Here is an 18,206-nt window from a genome sequence, read left to right on the forward strand (position 1 = left end):
GAAATTTCTTCCTGTGTGAGTGTGGATCTCCCGGGGGGGGGTGGGTGAAGGGGGAGGTGGGGTTTCTCCCGTGTGGGTGTATGTGCCCTGTGTGGGTACGTGGGGGGAACGTCTCTCCCCTGTGTGTGTGTGTGGGGTGGGGGGGTTGGGTATTCTTCCCTCCCCCGGGCGGGAGTGAGAAGATCCTGGGGGGAGGCAGTGCCATGTGGGGGAAGGGCAGACACTCCGGCGAGAGGCGGCTCCCGACCCCGCTCTCGGCCCGGGCCGGGGCGGGACTCACGTCACGGCACCTGGCAACAGCGGGCAGAACCCAGCGCGGAGCAGGGCGGCGGGCGGGCGGGCGCCGAGCTCTCGCGGGATGTGGCGCCCCCTCCACCCCACCCCACCCCACCCCAGCCGGGAGCTCGAGCTGCCGCGGCCGCTGCCGGAGCGGGTCTCGCCCAGGGGAGTCTGCGGCTCGGCGGCGGCGGCTGCCTCGGGGCCTCGCCGGCTTGTAGCAGCTGCTCCGCCCCCGCGGCCGGCCGGATGGAGCCGCCGTGCCCGGCCTGAGCGCGGCAGCGGGAGCAGGAGCGGCTGGCGGCGGCGGCAGGAGAGGGAGCGGTTCCCCCGGCCCGGGCGGGCACGCACAGCATGGGTAAGGCGGGACGGGGGGGCGGGGGCGCCGCCGCGCAGGGGCTGCCCGGGACCCGGAGCCGGGCACGGGCTGAGGCAGGAGAGTGCCCTGGGGGAAGCCGGCCGCCTCCCTACGCCCCCAACCCAAACTCCCACCTGCTGGGGCACCCTAGGCAGGGGGCTAGCCGGTCACCCCACACCTCCCCCCCCCATGCCCTCGGCAGGGGGCCGGTGGCCTCCTACTCCCCCAACCCTACTCCCCCCACCCCCCCGGGGGGTCTGGCCAACTGCCCCCTTCCCCCACTCTCTCTCTCCTGGTCTACCCAGGGAGCTTTGGGGGACCATTCCCTGTCCCCCTCCCCCCATCCATGGCTACTCCTAGCTGGGACTGGATACGTGTTCTTTCTCCTCCCAGCGGGGGTAGAGGCAGTGGACCTATGGCATGTCTACACTTAATGTTGCATCGGCAGATCCCTAGTGCTTTAAATGAAGGCGCTCTAAGCCAGGTGCAGTCAATAGGTGGACCGCGGGCCAAATGTGGATGCTTTTGGACTGTGAAATATTTTTATTTGCTTACTACTATCATCATCATTACTATTTTTTATTTCCTCTGGAGTCTGGACCTTGACTATACCTTGACCAAGTAATTTGGTAGCGGGAGAGTGTAAATATAGAAGAGATAGTAACACCAGATGTTTTGGTGCTTCTGAGATCTTTTCCCACTGGTGATTACTCTCCTTTAGAAGATACCTTAGGAAAAGAGCACCTGACCGATGATTAGACTTGTAGCCCTGCAGTTGTACTTTACTGCTGGGTTGCTGTCTTGAAGAACAAGCTGGGGATGATGATTGTTTTATCTCTTCTGCAGTCTGCTCATATTTGACAATAAATGTTAAATATTAATCGGCTTGGAAGGAAGTTACAGGGAATTGGTATGCCTTCAGTCTTAGCCATTCACTTGCTTAATGTTATACTTGATTTGATATATTCAGTTATTGTTTTCAACCTCCTCCCAATCATGTTTTTGCATATTCTGACTTAAAAAGAATCTCTTTTTGCATAAAAGAGCTTAAATTGGTTAGTCTCTAAGGTGCCACAAGTACTCCTTTTCTTCTTGAAGGGAAAGTTTGCTTTGTAGACATGCTGAATTTTGCTGCTTCTAGGGAGAGCACCAGAAGTTACCTCATTTTTTAAGAGCTAAAGATCCAATAATGGTAAAGAAGCAAGAATAGCTCCAGACTGGTGCTGTGAAGAAGCTGAGGACTCTGATGTACTAGAGAAATCCCATACTCTGAGTTAAATGGTACAATAATTCAGGAAGAACAACTAAAGCTGCAAATGTGTAATTTTCATGAGGAGGGGTGCTAGTTGGTGTTGGGTAGAAAAAGTTGGTGGCTGTACTTGGAAGAGAACTTGGCCATTCATGTGACAGAAAGAGATGGCTGATTTATTACTACATAACAAATATGACAGATAAAGCAGTAACTGGAGGAAGTAGGCTAAGCTTTGTAAAGGCTAAATGCAGTTCAGATTAATTTTAAGAATCATTTGTTCACTTTAGTTTTAACCCTATGTTCACTGATTTTTCTTGTGTGATGGTAACTTATTGTGCAAATGTGAACAGCTGAAAGTGTTTACTGTGTATGGTTGTTTCATAATACCCTGGTTCAGATTTGTATTTGTAAGAATGGGTGGTGGCCAGTTTTCTAAACTTGATAGCATTGGGAAGTATATATTTGTGGTTGGTTTAAGTAGAGCAAATGGTAAAGATAACAGCTCTGTGAAGGGAACACTATAAAAGTGTCAAGTATCAGGGGGTAGCCGTGTTAGTCTGTATCCACAAAAGCAACAAGAAGTCCGGTGGAACCAGACTCCTTGTTGTTATTATAAAAGTGGTTATTCTGAGTGTGGTGACAGAATGTGTAGGCAAATCCTTCTCTTAAATGCCTCTTTCTATGAATCCTTTTTTTGTCTTTCTGCTCACCAGTTAGTTATCTTTCCACACGTTCCATTACTTGCTCTGTTTTAAGTTGCTAAACGGTACATCGTTTGGGGAAGAGACTCTTGCTTTGTGTTTTATAAAGCAGGTTGTGCATTTATGGTGCTATATGTAAATGCTTAAATTTTTGACCAGAAGTGTTTGTGTTCTTAAGTGAAAGCATATACTGGATTTTGGACAGATTGTTTTCCACAAAAGACAGTGGACCTTAAAGGAAGGAAACACCCATACATTTAAGCTACACATTTTGCATTGAAATTAGACAGTTTTGATATGTTCACACTCACATTTGTTTTGTATTCCTTATGCCTATGGAAACAAATTATATTCCACTAATTTATTTTGTAATTTCATACTGCAACTGTTTTTTATATCTCTAAAGTTATTCACTATTCAGCCTGTTTTAAAAGCTGCTTCCTAAATTAAGTCCTGTTTTTCTAGTTTCAAGGCTGATGTAGTCTACTCTTGTGCATACTTCTCTGCTTTGTCATTTGTGTCACTTATTACTTATTCTTACCTGCTTCTGAGGTGATGCTGAAATCATGAGCATTGTTGGAGACTGAGTCAGTAGTATAAATGGGCCATTGCTATGATTTATTATTGCTATGATTTATTATTTTAAAATGCTACCAAAACTTTCTGAATTTATAAATAGTATAATTTCCATTTCATATATGAAGGTTTATATACAGTAAGTGTAAATCATAGAAATATCACTACTGGATAGGAAAAACAACATAAAGCCTTTAGAAGTTTTAGTTCTGGTTTTCTGGCTAAATTCACTGATTAATTTATAGCATTGTCTACTTACATTTTCTTCACGTATTTGGGTACAGTTTTCTTTTTCGGAATCACTGCAGTCAACTGTCATATTTCACCCCAAAAGTAGCTTGTGTCTTAATTTGTATATTTAAGTACAGTAGCTACCTTTGGGGTGGAACACAGCAGCTGTTACAACACAACAGTCTTTCACATGCATGTGTTTATATGTAAATATAGTTAGATTGCCAGGAACAGCTATGTAAATAAATGATTGTATGGTAGTAGTAGTTAGAAGTCCCAGTCATGATTAAGGCCCTACTGTGTGAGGGGCTATACAAAGGTATATGAAGACATGGTCTTTCCTTTAAAGAACTTTCAGCCAAAGAATACAAGTGACATATAAAAGGAGAAGGAGAAGATAAAGTGTGTGTGTGTGTGTGAGAGAGATTTTATGTACACCCCTTCCCCCACCCAGATTTTCAAAAATACTTGACATGTTGGCTTAACTGTCCACCATTGAAGTCAATTAAAGTTTTACTGTTGACTTCAATGGGAGCACAGTTAGGACGACGCCAGGGAGTACTCTGAAAATTTCCCATTAAATATTTTCATATAGCATATATGTAATGTTTACCCACCATAAAGCACTATGGTTGAAAGGTACTATGATATATAAGTGTAAAAATATCTAACGAGCAATGTTTTTGGTACTTGTTATATACTCCTGGCCTTCTTGTTACTTCATTGTTTGATTTTTATATAAACTGGTTCTAATTTGATTAAATGACTCAGAAGACTTAGTACTTCCTAATTTCTGTAATATTTCTTTAGAACATCCGTTCTTTATTTTGGAACCTTCTTTAATGCTTTTGTTTGAAACAATACTGATTATTACTCTGGATACATTATTGTTACATATAATGCATTAATGGTAACCTTGGACAATACATGCAAAATTACTATTTGGATATTAATTGTTATACTTCAACTTGAAAAAAGGGCATGTTTCTATACCGAATGATTGCAATTAAGAATGATTTATTACAGATGTACTTTGTGTGCAGGTTCATCAGATCAAACAACCTTAGAGAATAAGGTAACTCCCCTTGGCCTTTGTCACTTTTATAGCACACACAAAAATATTAGGCATGCTCTGTGAATTCCTGAATTTTGTTACTAACAATCTTTTTTTCCCCAAGGTCAAGCTTCATACATCAGATTCTGAGTAAAATCTTATCAGATGTTCTCTGTGAAATGGACCAAGCTAGATCATTTTACTTTACTTATACTCAGCTTTGATTTTTCTAAAATTATTAGTGAGAATTCAATCAAAGCATTACTGAAAAGTTACTACTTGCTTATCTATTAATCAACTGAATGCAGCCAGTTCTTTGAGGAAATTTTTTTTTATTGAGTATTCTTTGCTAACTATACACTGAGTTTTAGTTTGAGTTTAGTTTTGCTTGCACTAAACCCCCGGAACAAATGAAAAAGTAGTGGCCCATCTACGCTATGGCTCCCAATTATACTAATGTTGGAGTGCTATACAGTGAAATCTGCCAAGAAAGACCACTTACAGGAGTTGGCAAAAGTGGTCACTTGTGAGAGGTCATCTCTCTTCAAAGTTTGGCTGCCTTCAGAGCTGGGTGCCCTTCCAGCAGCTGCCTCTCTCCAGCTGTCCAGTTCTGAAGGCAGAGCAGAGAGCTGCAGCTGCTGGCTGGGTGCCCAGCTTTGAAGGCAACGCTGCTGCCAGCAGCAAGGCAGAAGTAAGAAAGATTGGTTTCTCCTACAGGTTTGTTTTTTGGATGGGAGTAAGAAAATATGGTCACAAATGACAGGTGGTCACTTTTCAGAGTTTCTTCTTAGTTAAATTATTGGGGAAAAACATTCTGTGGCCTCTGCAAGTAGTTGCTTATGGCAGATGGTGTCTTTTCAGAGGTGGTCACTAAGGCAGGTTTTACTGTACCTGGTTGGAAATGGTGAGCAACATTTTTCTGTTGTAGACAAGACTCTAGAATGGATAGGTATATTGCAAAGGGTCTCTTTGGAGAATGGGATATGGGGTCTCAATGGAAACTCTAATATGATACTGTTGGGGAGCTAAGTCATTGTGAGGGAGGGATGGATGAATGAAAGACTATTTAGGTTTGGGCCAAAGGAGGGTAGATGAAGGTTAGAAGGTAGGTGGTTGGGGATCTGACTTGGCAGTACCGTGAGGCGGAGGAACTGAACCCATTAAGCTCAGAGGAGGGAGTGGCTATATTGTCATTTGTGCTTTTTTTAAAAAAAAATATCTTACTCCACAGTAAGGCCCTGTAAGTTGGGGTTAGACCAGAGGGGGCAAACTATGAATCACAGGCTGCATCTGGCCAGCAGGACCCTTCCCTCTGGCCCCTGAGCTCCTGCCAGAGAGTGGGGTCAGGACAGGCTTCTGGAGGAGCCAGCCCAACTCCCCGGCAGTGTGGTGAGCGGGGCGGAGGCTAGCCCCTGGCCTATCCTCTTCAGCTTGGCTGCAGCTCCGGCCGGGCAGCACAGTTATAGCGCTGCCAGACCTGGCGCTCCAGGGTGGCGCGGTCAGGGTGAGTTCGGGGGGGGGGGGGAGGGGACGAGAAGCAGGGGTGGTTGCGGGGTGGTGGGGCGGTCAAAGGGCCTGGGCCCTGCTGTCGGGGACAGGGGCAGAGCAAGCCAGGGCCCCCCTCCACCTCCAGCATGCCTGGCCCCTGTCCCCAGCAGCCAAGCCCAGACAGGGAGCGAGCCCTGCATGACTGCCAGGGAGAGCCGCCAAATGAGCAGGGGAAACACACAGGGAAAGCACTGAGCCCCCTTTCTGCCACCCCACAGGTAATGTGGGGTGGGGAGAGCAGGGATGGTTGGATACGGGGTGGGGGGAGGCTCGTGGGGGATGGCCAGGGGGTGGGGAGCAGGGGAGATTGGATAGGGGTGGGGGTCCTGGGGGTGGTGAGCAGGGGGGATTGGATAGGGAATGGGTGTCCTGGGGGGATAGTCAGGGGGCAGAGAGCAGGGGTGTTTGGATAGGATTCAGGAGTCCCAGGGGGCAGTTGGGGTGGAGAGCAGGGGGGGTTGAATGGGGGTAGGGGCCAGGCCATGCCTTGCTGTTTTGCGAGGCATAGCTTCCCTCAGCCTTCCCTTCCTGGCCCTACATACAATTTCTGTACCCGATGTGGCCCTAGGGCCAAAAAGTTTGCCCATCCCTGGGTTAGACTCATGTCTGCCTGTCCTGCAGGGAACAGAAAAATGGAATAGAGCAGAAGTATGGGATTGTGTACCTAAGGTATGTTCTTTAAATCTCTCTGTATTTAAGCCCTGGTCTACACTAGGACTTTAGGTCGAATTTAGCAGCATTAAATCGATGTAAACCTGCACCCGTCCACACGATGAAGCCCTTTTATTTTGACTTAAAGGGCTCTTAAAATCGATTTCCTTACTCCACCCCGACAAGTGGATTAGCGCTTAAATCGGCCTTGCAGGCTCGAATTTGGGGTACTGTGGACACAATTCGACGGTATTGGCCTCCGGGAGCTATCCCAGAGTGCTCCATTGCGACCGCTCTGGACAGCACTCTCAACTCAGATGCACTGGCCAGGTAGACAGGAAAAGAACCGCGAACTTTTGAATCTCATTTCCTGTTTGGCCGGCGTGGCAAGCTGCAGGTGACCATGCAGAGCTCATCAGCAGAGGTGACCATGATGGCGTCCCAGAATCGCAAAAGAGCTCCAGCATGGACCGAACGGGAGGGATCTGATCACTGTTTGGGGAGAGGAATCCGTGCTATCAAAACTCCGTTCCAGTTTTCGAAATGCCAAAACCTTTGTCAAAATCTCCCAGGGCATGAAGGACAGAGCCCATAACAGGGACGCGAAGCAGTGCCGTGTGAAACTGAAGGCGCTGAGGCAAGCCTACCAGAAAACCAGAGAGGCGAACGGCTGCTCCGGGTCAGAGCCCCAAACATGCCGCTTCTATGATGAGCTGCATGCCATTTTAGGGGGTTCAGCCACCACTACCCCAGCCGTGTTGTTTGACTCCTTCAATGGAGATGGAGGCAACACGGAAGCAGGTTTTGGGGACGAAGAAGATAGCTCACAGCAAGCAAGCGGAGAAACTGGTTTTCTCGACAGCCAGGAACTGTTTCTCACCCTGGACCTGGAGGCAGTCCCCCCCGAACCCACACAAGGCTGCCTCCTGGACCAAGCAGGCAGAGAAGGGACCTCCGGTGAGTGTACCTTTTAAAATACTATACATGGTTTAAAAGCAAGCATGTGAAAGGATTACTTTGCCCTGGCATTTGCGGTTCTCCTGGATGTAATCCCGAAGCCTTTGCAAAAGGTTTCTGGGGAGGGCAGCCTTATTGCGTCCTTCATGGTAGGACACTTTACCACTCCAGGCCAGTAACACGTACTTGGAAATCATTGTACAACAAAGCATTGCAGTGTATGTTTGGCGTTCAAACAACATCCGTTCTTTATCTCTCTCTGTTATCCTCAGGAGAGTGAGAGATAATTCATGGCCACCTGGTTGAAATAGAGTGCTTTTCTTCAGGGGACACTCAGAGGAGCCCATTCCTGCTGGGCTGTTTGCCTGTGGCTAAACAGAAATGTTCCCCGCTGTTAGCCACAGGGAGGGGGGAAGGTTGAGGGGATAGCCACGCGGTGGGGGGAGGCAAAATGCGACCTTTTAACGAAAGCACATGTGCTATGTATGTAATGTTAACAGCAAGGTTTACCCTGAAAAAGTGTAGCCACTGTTTTATAAAATGTGTCTTTTTAAATACCGCTGTCCCTTTTTTTTTTCTCCACCAGCTGCATGTGTTTCAATGATCACAGGATCTTCTCCTTCCCAGAGGCTAGTGAAGCTTAGAAAGAAAAAAAAAAATGCACTCGCGATGAAATGTTCTCCGAGCTCATGCTGTCCTCCCACACTGACAGAGCACAGACGAATGCGTGGAGGCAAATAATGTCGGAGTGCAGGAAAGCACAAAATGACCGAGAGGAGAGGTGGCGGGCTGAAGAGAGGGCTGAAGCTCAAATGTGGCGGCAGCGTGATGAGAGGAGGCAGGATTCAATGCTGAGGCTGCTGGAGGACCAAACCAGTATGCTCCAGTGTATGGTTGAGCTGCAGCAAAGGCAGCTGGAGCACAGACTGCCACTACAGCCCCTGTGTAACCAACCGCCCTCCTTCCCAAGTTCCATAGCCTCCACACGCAGACGCCCAAGAAAGCGGTGGGGGGGCCTCCGGCCAACCAGCCACTCCACCACAGAGGATTGCCCCCAAAAAAGAAGGCTGGCATTCAATAAATTTTAAAGTTGTAAACTTTTAAAGTGCTGTGTGGCATTTTCCTTCCCTCCTCCACCATCCCTCCTGGGCTACCTTGGTAGTCATCCCCCTATTTGTGTGATGAATGAATAAAGAATGCATGAATATGAAGCAGCAATGACTTTATTGCCTCTGCAAGCGGTGATTGAAGGGAGGAGGGGAGGGTGGTTAGCTTACAGGGAAGTAGAGTGAACCAAGGGGCGGGGGGTTTCATCAAGGAGAAACAAACAGAACTTTCACACCGTAGCCTGGCCAGTCATGAAACTGGTTTTCAAAGCTTCTCTGATGCGTACTGTGCCCTCCTGTGCTCTTCTAACCGCCCTGGTGTCTGGCTGCGCATAACCAGCAGCCAGGCAATTTGCCTCAACCTCCCACCCCACCATAAACGTCTCCCCCTTACTCTCACAGATATTGTGGAGCACATAGCAAGCAGTAATAACAGTGGGAATATTGGTTTCGCTGAGGTCTAAGCGAGTCAGTAAACTGCGCCAGCGCGCCTTTAAACGTCCAAATGCACATTCTACCACCATTCTGCACTTGCTCAGCCTGTAGTTGAACAGCTCCTGACTACTGTCCAGGCTGCCTGTGTATGGCTTCATGAGCCATGGCGTTAAGGGGTAGGCTGGGTCCCCAAGGATACATACAGGCATTTCAACATCCCCAACAGTTATTTTCTGGTCTGGGAATAAAGTCCCTTTCTGCAGCTTTTGAAACAGACCAGAGTTCCTGAAGATGCGAGCGTCATGTACCTTTCCCGGCCATCCCACGTTGATGTTGGTGAAACGTCCCTTGTGATCCACCAGAGCTTGCAGCACTATTGAAAAGTACCCCTTGCGGTTTATGTACTCGGCAGGTTGGTGCTCCGGTGCCAAGATAGGGATATGGGTTCCGTCTATGGCCCCACCACAGTTAGGGAATCCCATTGCAGCAAAGCCATCCACTATGACCTGCACATTTCCCAGGGTCACTACCCTTGATATCAGCAGATCTTTGATTGCGTGGGCTACTTGCATCACAGCAGCCCCAACAGTAGATTTGCCCACTCCAAATTGATTCCCAACTGACTGGTAGCTGTCTGGTGTTGCAAGCTTCCACAAGGCTATTGCTACTCGCTTCTCAACTGTGAGGGCTGCTCTCATCTTGGTATTCATGCGCTTCAGGGCAGGGGAAAGCAAGTCACAAAGTTCCATGAAAGTGCCCTTACGCATGCGAAAGTTTGGCAGCCACTGGGAATCGTCCCAGGCCTGCAACACTATGCGGTCCCACCAGTCTGTGCTTGTTTCCCGAGCCCAGAATCGGCGTTCCAAAGCATGAACCTGCCCCATTAGCACCATGATGCATGCATTGGCAGGGCCCATGCTTTCAGAGAAATCTGTGTCCATGTCCTGATCACTCACGTGACCGTGCTGACATTGCCTCCTCGCCCGGTATCGCTTTGCCAGGTTCTGGTGCTGCATATACTGCTGGATAATGCGTGTGGTGTTTAATGTGCTCCTAATTGCCAAAGTGAGCTGAGCGGCCTCCATGCTTGCCTTGGTATGGCGTCCGCACAGAAAAAAGGCGCGGAACAATTGTCTGCCGTTGCTTTGACGCAGGGAGGGGCGACTGACGATACGGCTTACAGGGTTGGCTTCAGGGAGCTAAAATCAACAAAGGGGGTGTCTTTACATCAAGGAGTATTTCGGGCAGGACTTCACGGAGGGTTTCAATAAGAAATGGTGCACCTAAGTTGTTATTCTTATTGGAACAAGGAGGTTAGCTTGTCCTCTGATTGATACATGGCTAGATTTACCTCGCTGCACCTTCTCTGTGAGTGACTGCAGTGTGACCTAGAGGAATGAGTCCCCTAGACGGGGGAGGAGGGGAAGCAAATGAATACAAAACAAATATGATCTATTTCTTGTTTTGATCCACTCCATCTATCTTTTACATCTTTGGCTGGCAGCAGACGGTGCAGAAGGACTGCATGCCATCCACATCTCATGGCTGCTCGGCAGAAGATGGTACAGTACGACTGCTAGCAATCCGTATCGCCTGCCTGCTCACCATAAGATGGTTCAGTAGGACTGACTGCAGGACTAAAGAGACCTGATCAAGTCACTCCAAATTTAGTCCCTGCGCCCATGTCTGCCCAGGCGCTCCCAGCCGATGTGGCCAGGAGCACCTCGGACATGACGATGACGGCTACCAGTCGTATTGTACCGTCTGCTGCCACAAGGCAAGGGGTTGCTGCTGCTGTGTAGCAATGCAGTACCGCATCTGCCAGCACCCAGGAGACATAGGGTGACGGTTACCTGAGCGGGCTCCATGCTTGCTGTGGTATGGCGTCTGCACAGGTAACTCAGGAAAAAAGGCGCGAAACGATTGTCTGCCCTTGCTTTCACGGAGGGAGGGAGGGAATGGGGGGCCTGATGATATGTACCCAGAACCACCCGAGACAATGTTTTAGCCACATCAGGCATTGGGATCTCAACCCAGAATTCCAATGGGCAGCGGAGACTGCGGGAACTGTGGGATACCTATCCACAGTGCAATGTTCCGGAAGTCTACTCTAGCCTCGGTACTGTGGAAGCACTCCGCTAAGTTAATGCACTTAGAACATTTTCTGTGGGGGGACACACACTCGAATATATAAAACCGATTTCTAAAAAACCGACTTCTATAAATTTGACCTTATTCTGTAGTGTAGACATACCCTAAGATAGGAAGTATCTGATGGGACATAACTGTCAGTTATTTTGTATGCATGTATAGTTTTTTTCCCTCTATATACTATTTGCAATGCTGGTAGCACACTTTGCCTGAATTTGTCAGGAAATCTTTTGATAACTGTGCAAGTCAAACCATGCAATGTAAGGTGTTTTTGTGGGAGTTGAGGTGAGAAATCCTCATCTACACTGGTCAGGGAAAGTGGTAAACTACATGAGTTTGTCTATAAAGAAAAGATGCATTGGTTTAACAAAAGTGATTTTAAAAACAATAAACCTAATTTAGTTAAACACGTGTAAAAGGCTGTGTGGACACACTAACATCAGCGTAAATGTGGCTTATTTTGGTTTAGCTTAAGCTATGCTTTAACTTCTCATCAATGTCTTTATCTTCCTTAATTTTAACCTTGGTGATTCCATGGATTGATTATTTTGGAGACTTCTTGCTTCTGACGTACTCAATCTCTTTTTTTATACCGTTAGGTATTTGTTCTCTGAAATTTATTTTAGCAATTCTAATTTCTTTTACATTTTGCCTACTGTGATTTATGTTCCTGTTTATTGGCTTCACTAGGGTTAATTTTCAGATTCTGACGGATCTCTGTTTGACTCAGATTACATTGCCATTTAGTTACATTGATGTCCTTCTTGCCTTCCTGGTTCTTTTTTTGTTGAGTAGTATGAGATTCTGTTGTTTTTCTTTTCAGAGTAGCAGCCGTGTTAGTCTGTATTCGCAAAAAGAAAAGGAGGACTTGTGGCACCTTAGAGACTAACCAATTTATTTGAGCATAAGCTTTCGTGAGCTACAAGCCACATCTAAAGTTGCCACTTCCTGTTCTTTAGCCTTTATGGCCTTCCTGACTAGCTGCCTCATCTTACTGAAATCTCCCTTTCTAAAGTTTGTCACTGTCACTTTTTGGTACCTTACCTCTTTTGGTTTGTTGTCTTATTTTGTTGTAGTTCAAATAGATTCCTTACCAATTTAAGCTAAATAGAAATAAACCTGTTTTAAACTGACTATTCAGGCTACCTTTTGCTCCAGTCAAATTAAATGATCTAATGGCCCCTTCTGTCCTTAAACTCTGTGATTGCTACACTCAGTTTTTGCACTGATTGATTTTCAAATAGAAAAACTGATTTAGTGGAATCAGCACAATCCCCAGGATATACGCAGTTATACTGATAGAAAGGTTGTATTGATTTAACTAAATCAGTTTTTTACTGATTTTAGTTAAATTGGCACAACTTTCTTATGTACACAAAGTTGTAAAGTGGAAAGGGCCTTATGAAGCTTTGTTGCACTTATCCTCAATTCCCTTCTCTCTACTAGTAGTAATAGGAATGCTTGTTAGTTTTAACTTCAAATTTGATGCAACAAAATTTAATTCAGGATTTACTTAAACCATTCTGGATTAATGCCTTTACCAAAATAAAAATAATAAATATATACTTAATGTCCAGAGGCCTTGTTTAAGGTCAACTTAACTGCAGGTAAGAAATGAGAGAATACCAGATGTTTTGTTTATAGTTGGGCCACAATCTTGGAAAGGGATCTGTGTAGGTGGAATCTTGTGCCTGTGTGGAATCCCAGTGAATTTGGTGGGCTCTACCAGGACACAAACACCAGTCCTTCATCAGCGAACAATAGCCACCTTACGCTTTTTTTTTTCTTTAAATGTTGCACTCCAAATTTTAAATTTGGCTGAAGTTATTATCTCTGTTCACAACTGAGAAGCATTTAAAAAAAAAATCTGAATGCCGATTAGTGTTTTGTCAATTTATGTAGAACACATCTACTTGTATGTCTGTCATCTCTCACAGGTTTATTGATCCGCTGCCTGCCTCTTGGTTTCTCTGTCCAGAAATGTTGGTATTTCCCATATTAGTGAAATACTATGAGTTAGTAAATGTTCTTTTCAAATGGATGAGCTTGTATATAGTAGGTTTCAGAGTAGCAGCTGTATTAGTCTGTATTCGCAAAAAGAAAAGGAGTACTACTGGCACCTTAGAGACTAACCCACTAGTACTCCTTTTCTTCTTGTATATAGTAGTTATGGGTAAGATTGCCGTCCTTTCTTAGGATATGGGAATGGAATGAGTGAGAGTAGGTGAAGACCCCGATCCTGAAAAGACTTATGCACTGTGAGTAGTATAACTGAAGTCAGTGGAACTTCTTGCTGTGCATGAAGTTAAGGGTGTGTCTAACAGTATGTCTATACTGCAGTTAGATACGTGTGGATGGCCTGTGTCAGCTGACTCAGGTTCACAGGGCTCGAGCTAGGGGCTGTTTAATTGCGGTGTAGACGTTCTGGCTGGTGCTGGAGCTCTGGCACCCTCCCATCTCATAGGGTTCTAGAGCCCATGATTCAGCCCTATCCTGAATGTCTACACCGCAGTTAAACGGCTTTGTAGAACGAGCCTGAGTCAGCTTGCGTGGGTCAGCTGCTGGTTTTTAATTGCAGTATAGACATACCTTAAGTCTTCATGAGACTCCCTGTATTTCCTTGTAGACTTGGCTCTATGTCCTGCAGTACATATAATTAGTGCTGTTAGCTGTGCAGGAAAACAGAGCTTCTTGGAAGCTTCCTGTTTGAATGAAAACTCACATGGATTAAAATTAGCCATTTTTTCCTCCTTCAGAAATAAACTTCTGTTAGTAAAATCAGTTTTTGCTTTATTCAGAAATTGATTTAAAGAGATTTAAACTTTTTTTCTTGAATTGATCATTCTTGTGATTTCTTATCCAAATAAGTAAAATGATGCTTTGGGCAGGTGCCAGCACACAAGTAAAATTTAACTATTAATGAAAATTGCCTGTGAAGCAAAAAACAAGCATTGAAAAATTTACCATACTGAATTCAAATATTAATGTATTGGTCCAGGACTTGTTTTATAACATACTGGAATAAAGCCCGCCTAGACAGGAAAACAGGTGATTATTTTAAGGTTCTTCAGCTTGTGAAATATCAGGGCTAAAATGATATGCCTATACCACTGAAAAAAGTGGGAATTGTAGCTTTCCTGTTATATAACAAATGCATTTAGACTGCAGTGTTAGAAAACCATGTTTATTGAAAATTAAGGTTGTGTCAAGGCACATCTCAGGCACTCAAACACCTTAAGTATGGAAATAAGAATTTAAGGGGAAGACTTGTGAATCTCTTCCACCTTCATATTGCCTGCAGCACAGTTGATAACGTACTTCAACATGCCATAAGACTTTAATTTAATGCATTCCAATAGATAGACAAAAGCAGTACATACCTCACTTCATCAACCCTGTACTTAATACAAAACCTTATCAGGGGCCTCATATGCTTTCGTACCAATAGATCAGTGCATCTGACTGTCACACATTCCGTGCATTTGGGAAGTTATTTTTCCTTAACGCTGCTGAGATCACTGGTGTTTTGAAACATTACTGCTGCACCATAATATTGGATGTTTGAAATACAAACCAGTATTCTGTTTACTGTCTTCTTTCATTAAGTACACTAGAATTGATAGTCTAATGTACCTAGTACTGTTCTGTTCAATCTGTATTGAACAGATAATACAGGTCAGACTAGAATCAATAACTCAGATATTTTTTTTTAATATCTACTGTCTGAAGTTGGTGAACTGGAAAACTATGCTTTATATTCTCTAAAAGCTGCTTCCAATTTCAGTTTACACACTTCGTAAAGTAATTTTTTCATATAACTTCAGTGATTTGCGAAATATTGGCAGGCCATCTTCATGTCAGAACTGGTTGGTGTGTGAGAGAGTAATAAGAATGTTGTGAATAAAGTCCAATATCTCATGACCAAATAGCTTGTATGCATCTCATGAAACAATTCTAACATATAATGTTGAATATATTGTGGTGGTTTTAAAATCTTGAGTTAGACTGCTGAGAATCACAGTTCTTCTGCATTGTAGGTATTGTAACACTGTACAGTCAGTTAACAGCTGATCGATTATTAGTAATGTTTATTAAGGTAGTTCCTACGACCAGCTGAGAAGGGGCCCATTGTGCTAGGCACTGTAGAAATACAGAGAATAGATACTTCCTGCCCCGAGAGACTGCAATCTAAATAAACTAAACAGATATAGCATAGGAGAAAGGGATGTAACACACAAGCAGAGTGAGCAGTGTGGTGGTGGCAAACATTGTTAGTTCCGTTATTTTTCTTATATATTTTTGGATTGTTTTTGTTAGGCAGGGATAAGCTAAACAAAGACAGGACAGGGGAAGTGAGAGAGCAGGGGAGGAAGAAGGGCTAATAAAGTGTGAGGTTGAGGTGAAGAGGTTGAGATTGGAGCAAACAGCCAGTCAGCATTGTTTAGAGAATGTCTATTCAAGACTTTAAAAATATCAGTGCTATAGATATAGGTATAGATTGCATTTCTCTAAAGAGTAGTAGTTCTTCAAATAGATCAGTGCTGTTCTGCATAACTTCAAAAAACAGAGATTAGAGACAGTCACATTTGTTTAACCAGCACATTTTAATAAACATATTTTTGAAAAAAACTCACTCATATAGAACTGTTGGTTCTTTACAGTACTTATTGGTTCTTCTGATCAATAATTTCACTAACGTTTTGTTGTGTTCTTAATGTCAGTAACATTAATTCTACAACACAGACAAGGTGTAAGATATGAGCAAGAAGGAAAGAAACTATTGAGAGGACATGGATCACATGACATGGTTTGATCTGTTTCTTGTCTTTCAGTGGTTTAGCCCATCTGATGGTAATGCTGGTTTTGGCAGGGTCTTTTCTGTAAGGGTATGTCTACACTACGAAATTAGGTCGAATTTATAGAAGTCAGTTTTGTAGAAAGCAGTTTTATACAGTTGATTGTGTGTCCCCCCACACAAGTGCTCTAAGTGCATGTAGTCGGCGGAGTGTGTCCACAGTACCGAGGCAACCGTTGACGTCCGGAGTGTTGCACTGTGGGTGGTTATCCCACAGTTCCTGCAGTCTCCGCCATCCATTTGAATTCTGGGTAGAAATCCCAGTGCCTGATGGGGCTAAAACATTGTCGCAGATGGTTCTGGGTACATATCGTCAGGCCCCCGTTCCCTCCCTCCCTCCGTGAAAGCAAGGGCAGACAATCGTTTTGTGCCTTTTTTCTTGAGTTACCTGTGCAGACGCCATACCACAGCAAGCATGGAGCCCGTTCAGCTAACCGTCACCGTATGTCTCCTGGGTGCTGGCAGACGTGGTACTGCATTGCTAAACAGCAGCAGTTAATTGCCTTTTGGCAGCAGACAGTGCAGTATGACTGGTAGCCGTCATCGACGTAGTCCTGGGTGCTCTTTTAATCGGGCGCCTGGGTAAACATGGGAGTGACTCAGCCAGGTCATTTCCCTTTTAAGTTTAGTCTCTTGACGATTCAGTCCTATCGGCAGTGCACTGTCTTTTAACCTGTAGCCAACAGAAGATGATGGCTAGTCGTCATACTGCACCGTCTTCTGCCTAGCACCCGGGTGTTGACGATGGCTAGTGGTCGTACTGCACAGTCTGCTGCCAGCAAGATGTATAAAGATAGATGAAGTGGCTCAAAACAAGAAATAGACCAGATTCGTTTTGTATTCATTTTCTCCTCCCTCCCTCCTTCCCTCTGTGAAATCAACGGCCTGCTAAACCCAGTTATGAGTTCTATCCTTGAGGTTTTGAGTTCTATCCTTGAGGGGGCCATTCCGTTTCTCTCAAAGCCACCCCCTTTGTTGATTTTAATTCGCTGTAAGCCAACCCTGTAAGTCATGTCGTCAGTCGCCCCTCCCTCTGTCAGGGCAATGGCGGACAGTCGTTCCGTGCCTTTTTTCTGTGCAGACGCCATACCACGGCAAGCATGGAGGCCGCTCAGATCACTTTGGCAATTAGGAGCACATTAAACACCATGCGCATTATCCAGCAGTATATGCAGCACCGGAACCTGGCAAAGCGATACCGGGCGAGGAGGCGACGTCAACGCAGTAACATGAGTGATGAGGATACGGACACAGACTTCTCTCAAAGCACGGGCCCTCGCAATGTGGGCATCATGGTGCTAATGGGGCAGCTTCATGTGGTGCAATGCCAATTCTGGGCTTGGGAAACAAGCACAGACTGGTGGGACCGCATAGTGTTAGAGGTCTGGGACAATTCCCAGTGGTTGCGAAACTTTCGCATGCGTAAGGGCACTTTCATGGAACTTTAACTTGCTTTCCCCTGCCCTGAGGAGCAATAATACCAAGATGAGAGCAGCCCTCACAGTTGAGAAGCGAGTGGCAATAGCCCTGTGGAAGCTTGCAACGCCAGACAGCTACCGGTCAGTCGGGAATCAATTTGGAGTGGGCAAATCTACTGCTGGGGCTGCTGTGATGCAAGTAGCCCACACAATCAAAGATCTGCTGATATCAAGGGTAGTGACCCTGGGAAATGTGCAGGTCATAGTGGATGGCTTTGTTGCAATGGGATTCCCTAACTGTGGTGGGGCCATAGATGGAACCCATATCCCTATCTTGGCACCGGAGCACCAAGCCGCTGAGTACATAAACCGCAAGGGGTACTTTTCAATAGTGCTGCAGGCACTGGTGGATCACAAGGGACATTTCACCGACATCAACGTGGGATGGCCGGGAAAGGTACATGACGCTCGCATCTTCAGGAACTCTGGTCTGTTTCAAAAGCTGCAAGAAGGGACTTTTTTCCCAGACCAGAAAATAACCGTTGGGGACGTTGAAATGCCTATATGTATCCTTGGGGACCCAGCCTACCCCTTAATGCCATGGCTCGTGAAGCCGTACACAGGCAGCCTGGACAGT

At 45.5% G+C, this 18,206-nt stretch overlaps 1 protein-coding gene across 3 annotated transcripts in view; it reads left to right on the forward strand.

Annotated features, from left to right (window-relative positions):
• The first annotated feature begins 337 nt into the window (after positions 1–337).
• The window catches only part of CD2AP (CD2 associated protein), a 158,567-nt gene continuing 140,698 nt past the window's right edge, over positions 338–18,206 (forward strand). Inside the window, exon 1 of one of the 3 annotated variants that reach the window (XM_073335813.1) lies at positions 338–634. In XM_073335813.1, coding sequence (XP_073191914.1) covers positions 359–634 — 276 coding nt within the window. In that variant the 5' untranslated portion in view covers positions 338–358. The remainder of the gene's footprint in view (positions 635–18,206) is intronic. The other 2 variants (XM_073335810.1, XM_073335811.1) reach the window with 2 other exon arrangements.

This window comes from Lepidochelys kempii, chromosome 3 (assembly GCF_965140265.1).
Source record: "Lepidochelys kempii isolate rLepKem1 chromosome 3, rLepKem1.hap2, whole genome shotgun sequence".
Lineage (NCBI taxonomy): Eukaryota > Metazoa > Chordata > Testudines > Cheloniidae > Lepidochelys > Lepidochelys kempii.